Source organism: Apium graveolens, chromosome 5, assembly GCF_009905375.1.
Source record: "Apium graveolens cultivar Ventura chromosome 5, ASM990537v1, whole genome shotgun sequence".
Taxonomy (NCBI): domain Eukaryota; kingdom Viridiplantae; phylum Streptophyta; class Magnoliopsida; order Apiales; family Apiaceae; genus Apium; species Apium graveolens.
The window spans coordinates 279,300,228-279,309,715 of record NC_133651.1 but is presented as its reverse complement, the minus strand read 5'-3'; the positions used below and the strand labels follow the sequence as shown (position 1 = coordinate 279,309,715).

General features: G+C 39.2%; 1 protein-coding gene across 1 annotated transcript; it reads right to left on the bottom strand.

The window, feature by feature from the left end:
* Window positions 1–1,089: 1,089 nt before the first annotated feature.
* LOC141660988 (uncharacterized) lies at window positions 1,090–2,427 on the bottom strand. Its single transcript, XM_074467967.1, has one exon. It carries the CDS (start codon window positions 2,425–2,427, stop codon window positions 1,090–1,092), a length of 1,338 nt encoding a protein of 445 aa, XP_074324068.1.
* Window positions 2,428–9,488: the final 7,061 nt, after the last annotated feature.

The window sequence follows — 9,488 nt, the reverse complement described above, 5'->3', positions numbered from 1 at the left end:
ATGACCGTTCTGTCGTCGCATGGGTTCCTAAGGATGGGATCCCCTGCTGGGTATTTAATCTATTAACAGAAGTTAAAATATCAAGTGCACAAAATAGATATCAATCGTTCATTCATAGATAATGGAAAGTGAAAGGAGTACATATTTGTGGTCTCAGAGAGGCACCTATATGGCACTACCCCCGAGACTTAGGAGTATTGTAAGATAGTACTAAGTCTGAAAAGAATAATATTACTGATTATATTTGCGGAGGTGTTCCGCGTTCCAGGCTCTCGGGATCAATATGTCTTGCATATCATTGAGGTGGTAGGTTCCCTCCCAGAGTACCGACTTTAACTTGTAAGGGCCTTTCCAATTCGCTCCAAAGACTTCGTGACTCACCACCTTGGTGTTTGGCATGACCCGGCGCAGAACCAAATCCCCCACCTTGAACATCCGGGCTCTAACCTTACGGTTGTAGTGCCTAGCTGTCCTCTGCTGATATGCTACTACCCTGATCTGAGTATCTTCCTGAGTTTCTTCGATCATGTCTAAGTAGAGCCTATGGTTGACCTCATTTGTCTCTGAGTCATAGTTGTACCTCCGAAAAGATCCTTCCCCCACTTCAACGGGCACCATAGCTTTATACCCATACACTAGAGAAAAAGGGGTCTCTCCAGTTGTAGTTCGGGGTGTCGTGTTGTAAGACCATAGGACATGGGCGAGCTCTTCTAGACATGTTCCTTTTTTCTCTTCTAGCTTTGCCTTCAGGATGGGCTTAATGTTCTTGTTAATAGCCTCTGTCTTCCCGTTACTTTGGGGGTGGCAAACCGCACTAAAACTCTTCTGAATCCCCAGCTGCTCACAAAATTCCCACATTTCCTTGCTATCGAACTGTTTCTCGTTGTCAGATTTCAACTTGTAAGGGATGCCATAGTGGCACACAATAGTCCTGTGCACAAATTCCTTGAGTTTTTTTACTGTGATAGTGGCTAGAGGCTCGGCCTTTGCCCACTTAGTGAAGTAATCTACCGCAACCACTGCATACTTGACACCTCCCTTGGCCTTCGGGAGTTCTCCAATCAGATCAATCCCCCACATAGCGAAGGGCTAAGGGCTCATGAGGGATGTTAGGGGAGCCATAGGGTTGTTAAAACAATTGGCATATCGTTGATACTTATCACAGGCTCGGGAGAATTCTAAGGCATCTTTTTTTATTGTTGGCCAATAGTAACCTTGACGGAGGATTTTCTGAGCTAGAGAGCTACCCCCCGAGTGATTGCCGCAAATACCCTCGTGTACTTCCCTTAGAATATAATTGCACTCATCCCTATCTATGCACTTGAGGAGGGGCATGATGTACCCTATTCTATATAAGACCCCATCGTATATCACGTAGCGTGCTACTTTGTATTTTATCCTCATTGCCTCATTCTTTTCATCCGGAAGTGAACCATCTTTTATGTAGGCTAAGATAGGTTCCATCCACGTAGGGCCGAGGTTATTACTGAGGCTGCCCACCTCATGCTCGGGCACACTAGGCTGCCTCTGTATATCAAGGGGCACGACCCCTAGCAGGGTGGCCTCGCGACGCGAGCTGAGTTTAGCTAGCTCGTCCACGCCTTCATTCTGCCCGCGCGGGATTAGTTCCAGCCTCACCTCGTTGAACCTTGCGATTATCCTCTGCGCACTCTTCAAGTAAAGCTCTGTTCTTGGCCCTTTAGCTTGATACCACCCGTTTATCTGATAGACCACGATCACGGAGCCACTAAACACATTCAAATTCTCCACCTTCATTTCTAGAGCTAGCTTGAGACCGTTGATCAGGGCCTCATATTCAGCATCATTGTTGGTTGCATGAAAGGCCAGATGGGTAGCACATCTGATCTTGTGCACCTCAGGACTGATTAGCTCAATTTCGGCTCCTGCTCCATCACCATTAGAGGCTTCATCCACAAATAGGCTCCACCATGGGGCATTATTTTGGCTCTCCAGCCCAACTTCTTCTGTGCTAGGTATGACAACAAGGGCTCCCGGCTCCACTTCTTGATGTGGAGGAAATTCTAGCATAAAATCGGCCAGGTCTTGGCCTTTGATTGCGGTCCTTGGCTTATAATCCACCTCAAATTGGCCAAGCTCAACTGTCCACTTTAATATTTGACCAGAAGACTCTGGTTTGTGCATCACTTGTCTGAGGGGGTAGGAGATTCGCACTTCTATCTTGTGCGCCTGAAAATAGGGCCTGAGCTTTCGGGAGGCCAGGATCAGAGCATATGCTAATTTTTCGAGGCTTGTGTACCGAGTCTCGGCGTCGGCTAGCCTTTTACTCACATAATACACCGGGAGCTGGATACCATCCTCCTCTCGGACCAATATCGCACTTACTGTAAAGTCAGAGACGGCCAAGTATAGGACCAGAGTTTCACCTGCCTTTGGGTTAGACAACATTGGAGGGCTGCTGAGATGCTTCTTTATGTTCTGAAAGGCTTTCTCACATTATTCTGTCCATTCAAAATTCCTCCTCACTCCTTTAATTACTTTGAAAAACTCCTGGCATTTATCGGAGGACTTTGAGACGAAGCGGTTTAGGGCAGCCACTCGCCCCGTTGAACATCCTTCACCCGTCGAGGGGATCTCATCTCAAGTAGGGCTCGTATCTTGGCGGGGTTGGCAACAATGCCTCTATGGTTGACAATAAATCCCAAAAACTTCCCCGATTCGACCCCAAACACACATTTCTGTGGGTTGAGCTTCATTCTGTACTCCCTTAGGATCTGGAACATTTCTGCTAGGTGGAGGACATGATCTTTTGCTTCCTTTGACCTCACAAGCATATCATCTACGTAGGCCTCCATGGTTTTTCCCAACTGGTGTTTGAACATCTTGTTCACCAACCTTTGATATGTTACCCCAGCGTTAAGGAGCCCGAAGGGCATCCCGATGTAACAGTAGAGGCCCCGATCAGTAATGAAGGAGGTGTGCTCCTGATCTGGCCCATACATGGGGATTTGGTTATATCCCGAATAAGCATCCATAAAGCTAAGCAATGCGTGCCCAGCCGTAGACTCAACCAGCTGGTCGATTCAGGGTAGAGGAAAACTATCTTTCGGGCAAGCTTTGTTCAGGTCGGTGAAGTCCACACATGTCCTTCATTTGCCATTGGGCTTCTTGACAAGCACGGGATTGGCCAGCCACATGGGGTAGAAGGCTTCCCTCACAAGTACTGCCTCCATCAGTCTATCCACCTCTTCTCTGAGGGCTTCTGCCCTCTCTCCACTAATCGGCCGCCTCTTCTGTCTAACCCCCTTCTTTTTCGGGTCCAAGTTGAGCCGGTGGCACATGACATTCGGGTCAATCCCTATCATATCAGAGTGTGACCATGTAAGGACATCAAAATTTCTCCTAAGGAATCGGGCTAGATCCTCCCTCAAGTCAGGACTTAAGTTAGAGCCTATTCTGAGTACCTTGGAGGGATCATTTGGGTCTACCAAGATCGGGATTGTGTCCTCTGCGGCCCCAGGCCTCTCAACCATTGGGGGCATTCTCGGGTCTAAGTCTGCTCGAGCCTCACTAGATTTTCCCACTTACGTGATCGTCAAACCTTCCTTATCCTCGAGCTCAGGCTGGTGAGCTCGGGCCGGATTTATCAAGCGTTCAGAGGGCTTAGTGACAGTACGAGTGATTCCATTAGGCAGATCCATAGTGGTTGTTGTTTCTTTGCATGCCCTTCCCTTTCCCGAGTCTTGCAGCGATTTGTTCTGGGCTCTCTTCTTCATCACTTGCCTCTTCCATAATCCATTCGTGTATCAACATAATGGGCTGAGAGGCTTCCATTAGCAAGGCCCCTCGGCGTGGTTCCACTGAATCCCCATGTGCTCGAAATAGTTCTCGAGCAATTCCTCGACTGAAATCAGGTTACAAGTCTCATGTACCTCAGGACGTACTCTTTTTTGTCCCTCATCCTCTTCCATTAGGACATCGCCTTCAGCCGGTTCAACCATTTCCTTTGTTGTATTTCCTGACTCGGCCGCCCTAAGTGCCTGGTTGTAGCAGACCCTTGACTCGTATTGACAGCTCTTCAAGAAGCCTACCCTCGTGGGGGTTGGGAACTTTACCATCATGTGATGGATCGAGGTCACCATCCTCATTTCCCTCATAAGGGGCCTGCCTACTATAACATTGTAGGCACAAGGCTGGTCTACAACTGTAAATATAGCGATCTGGGTAGCCACATAAGGCTCTTCTCCTATGGTCACCGGGAGCCGAATTGTCCCTTTCACTCCAATAGAGTTTCCCGTGAACCCGTACAGGTGTCCACCTGTCGGGGTTAATTCTCTATCCAACAATCCCAGCTTCTTGTAGGCATTATAAGTCAAAACATCAGCCGAGCTCCCGATATCCACCATTGCTCGGTGAATATTTACCGTCCCAATCTTCATTTTTATAACCAGAGCATCTGTATGAGGGTAATGCACCCACTTGGCATCATTTTCCCTAAAGACGATGTCATCAACCTCTCTTTTGAAGAGCTCCGGGGACCTCTGGCTCAGATGGTTGACGTTGGTGAGGAGCTTGTCCTTTGCTTCTCGGCTGCTCTGGTGAGCCGGAAGGCGATTTCATTGATATTAACAAAAGACTTGTTTTGTTTTTATTGCGGGCTCTATCTATTTTAAGTGTTCAAATAAGATATACCACAGTTTAGAGTAAAACTTTTTATGGATTGTGATGAGATCATAATAATGAGACCTAAAAGATGATAACTCTAAACTTAAATAGTTCCTGGTCGTAGGATTACTAACTAGTAATTAATAATCCGCAAAGATCGGTACATACTATGCTTGCTACATTATGAAGGATGTCTGTTCTCATAGACATTTGTGTGTTGACACTATAGCTAGTATGTAGGTGCTTATTATAGAATAAGTTCACTGAACATGACTCACACAGCTGAATAACTGATGGAGTTCACTCACATGTCAGCAGTTGTTCACATAGTGATAGTTGTACAAGTATCCTTAGACTTGAGGTCATCATAGTCATCTTGTGTACACTGAACTATGCTTTGGTTTAGTTCTTAGTCTCCAGGGACAATTATAAGGGCTCTACTGGGTATAGGAATTTGTACACGAAGATAGTGTATGATCAATAAAGGATCTACCCCTTCCAGTGAAGGAAGAGAATGTTTAATGCTGATCAACTTATGCTAGTTCAAGAATCTCTGGCCAGAGTGAATGAAATTAGAAAGGAGTTTCTAATTTACATTAAATAGAACTAAGCATAGTGAATGGGATAGCAAGTGATTAAATAAGATAGGCTTGACACAAGATCCATGCCTTGTATTTAATCGTGACATTGCAGGGTAGAAGGAATTAATTGTACGGTAACTACTCACTGAATAGGTTCTTGGTATTCTAAGCAGTGAATTCGTATTATCCGGATAGTGGCGATATGCTGAGAAGTATCCCTCACGATGTAGAATAAATATGATTAATTAATTAATCATATTTAATGAATTAGAGAATTTATATAAATAATGATAAAATAGTTTTATTATTATTTATTTCTACTACCGGCTTAATATTGAACCTACAGGGTCACACCATAAAAGAGAATGATTTAATGGTTGAGGAATTAATTAATAATGGCTGATAATTATTTATTTATGAAATAAATAATTAATTGGAAAATTTAATAATTGATTAAATGAGATTTAATTGATTATAAATTAATTAAGAAAAAGTTCTTAAGATTATTAATTAAGAATTTAATTTTTGGAAATTAAATCAAGTGAGAGAATTATTTCTAAAGTATTTAGAAAAAGGATTAATAATTAAAAGGTGTTTTAATTATTAGTGAGAATAATAAAGGGTTAATAATAATAATATTTTATGGGAAAATTTTCAGCTGAAAATTTTGCCTATAAATATACTATTTTAAACCCTATTTTTGCCTCAACCTAAAAATTTACAAAACCCTAATTCTCTCTACCTCCTCCTCCTCTATTACATCGATTTCTTGGTGGATACCGGTGGAGTGCTTCACACTTGAGGAGCAGCTACTAGGGACCTCCGCTCGTGGTTCTTGGATCGCTTTTAAAGGTTAGAAACGATCCCTCAATTTAATTCATGATTTGTATGCGTATTACATGGATTTTATATCGTAAAAATTGTTTTACCATGCTTCCGTGAAAGATAAAATCCTACAATGGTATCAGAGCATAGGTTGTATGCATATAGATCTGTGGTAAAATTTTCAGAATTTTATGTGCTTGTATGAATTAATTATGATTTTTACAAGTTTTATCATGGATTAATTATGACTGATTAGAAATTGTTTCTCAGAATAATTTTGACTGTAGATCTGGGTTCTACAAGTGTTGTAGATCGTCTGGGTATTTTTTTTTCATAAATTTATATTGAATGGATTATTTATTATGAATTTTTGAAGTTGTTTTAATTAAATTCGTAATTAAATAAACATATATATATATATAATTTGCTAGTATATATATGTGCATCTGCTGTGTTGTTTGTGCTGATATGATTGGTGAGGCACGACCTGAAAGAGATATGTCCTAAGTCCAATCATGTATGAGGATTTAGGAATAACTTTTATGTAATCTAATTTGATTTCATTGATATTAATAAAAGACTTATTTTGTTTTTATTGCGGGCTCTATTTATTTAAATGTTTAAATAAGATATACCACAGTTTAGAGTAAAGTTTTTTATGGATTGTGATGAGATCATAATAATGATACCTAAAAGATGATAACTCTAAACTTAAATAGTTCCTGGTCGTAGGATTACTAACTGGTAATTAATAATCCGCAAAGATCGGTACATACTATGCTTGCTTCATTATGAAGGATGCATGTTCTCATAGACATTTGTGTGGTGACACTATAGCTAGTATGTAGGTGCTTATTATAGAATAAGTTCACTGAACATGACTCACACAGCTGAACAACTGATGGAGTTCACTCACGTGTCAGCAGTTGTTCACATAGTGATAGTTGTACAAGTATCCTTAGACTTGAGGTCATCATAGGCATCTTGTGTACACTGAACTATGCTTTGGTTTAGTTCTTAGTCTCAAGGGACAATTATAAGGGCTCTACTGGGTATAGGAATTTGTACACGAAGATAGTGTATAATCGATAAAGGATCTACCCCTTCCAGTGAAGGAAGAGAATGTACAATGCTGATCCACTTATGCTAGTTCAGGAATCTCTGGCCAGAGTGAATGAAATTAGAAAGGAGTTTCTAATTTACATTAAATAGAACTAAGCATAGTGAATGGGAAAGCAAGTGATTAAATAAGATAGGCTTGACACAAGTTTCATGCCTTGTATTTAATCGTGACATTGCAGGGTAGAAGGAATTGATTGTACGGTAACTACTCACTGAATAGGTTCTTGGTATTCTAAGCAGTGAATTCGTATTATCCGGATAGTCGCGATATGCTGAGAAGTATCCCTCACGATGTAGAATAAATATGATGAATTAATTAATCATATTTAATGAATTAGAGAATTTATATAAATAATGATAAAATAGTTTTATTATTATGTATTTCTACTACCTGCTTAATATTGAACCTACAGGGTCACACCATAAAAGAGAATGATTTAATGGTGGAGGAATTAATTAATAATGGCTGATAATTATTTATTTATGAAATAAATAATTAATTTGAAAATTTAATAATTGATTAAATGAGATTTAATTGATTATAAATTAATTAAGAAAAGATTCTTAATATTATTAATTAAGAATTTAATTTTTGGAAATTAAATCAAGTGAGAGAATTATTTCTAAAGACTTTAGAAAAAGGATTAATAATTAAAAGGTGTTTTAATTATTAATGAGAATAATAAAGGGTTAATAAAAATAATATTTTATGGGAAAATTTTCAGCTGAAAATTTTGCCTATAAATATGCTATTATAAACCCTATTTTTGCCTCAACCTAAAAATTTTACAAAACCCTAATTCTCTCCACCTCCTCCTTCTCCATTACATCATTTTCTTGGTGGATACCGGTGCTGCTAAGGATCTCCGCTCGTGGTTCTTGGACCGCTATTAAAGACCTCCATCTTTCCATTAATGTAAAGCTTCTTAAGGTAAACATACTGAACTACGAGTTAAATATTATTTTTCGCATGGATCCTGCGGAGGGTTTCGGTTTTTTTTAAGATTTAAGTTTACGTTTTCGCTGCGTTTATGTGCTAAAACCCTTCAATGGCATCAGAGCTACTTGCGAAAAGTTTTTAATTCGTTTATGTGTTTAACTGTTTTCGATATATGAGCATGTATGCGATTCGCCATGATTTGATGTTGATATATGCTTATATATGTATGGTTTTGAATATACGATATTCATGTGAGTTGTATAATCATAAGATGAATATGTAATCTGTATATATACTGATATATATATGATTTATGTTTGTTCTAATTATGAGAATCATATTAGATACGGATTCTGAATTGGCTGCTGCAGATTTGCTGAAATCTGGGTCTGGTGTCCGATTTACGCAAACGAATACCCTATTCCATAGGTAAACGAGCGTCTGAACAAAACTGATAGATAAAGCTATCAACGACTCGTCTGTAAGGCGTTTGACGTCGTTTACTACCCGTAAACAGTGATTCTTGTTTTCTGATTTGATTCTGATTTTTCTGATTTTTGTCATATTTTCTTTTTATGATTAGATCATGGATAATATGATATGTTAAGATCAAATTATGTGTTTTAACATGCTTTTATGTGTTGTATGAGCATGGTGGATGGTTATGGCCTTTCGACCTTAGTGTAATGGTTTTGGTTTTGGTTTTAAATACGACTTGCATGTCGTCAATCTTTGTAGTCATAACTCTCGAATGTAACTCGAGTCATTAGATTAGTTTTACTTCCAATCATGTAATGTAATTGAAGACTCAAGAAGGCTATCCAATGGAGGTGATACAAAGAAGAAGAAGAAGACTTATGTAATAAATAGTTGTATTTATTTCCATCACCATATTAGATTGACCTTGATCTTTATCATGAGATTGATAAAGATCACATAGGATGGGGCCATAACCAAACCCATTTACTTTATTGCACTTTACATTTACTTGTTTATTTAATTTTATATATGAGATACATGCCTATGTTTACCATGCGATGATAGATTTAGGTGAACTTAAATCAATATGAGGCGTGCTCTAGAAAATCTAGAATAGGAATCGTTTCTTGCCTTAACAATAAATATTATGAATACAATCATGAGCTTCTTGTGTTTTTGAAACACGTAATTGAATAAGAATTTTCAATATTTAGAGAAAGGATGATTCTGTCAACAACAGATTTCTATCTGTAAGAAAGGGTTATTAAGTGACGCCTCTTGATAATGCTCCACCCGATCTGGGATTCATCTAATTATCGATTATTGATTTGAAATATTTAATTTAAAAGGAAGAATCTCTTTATAATATGATTATGATTGTAACGTAATATAATCCC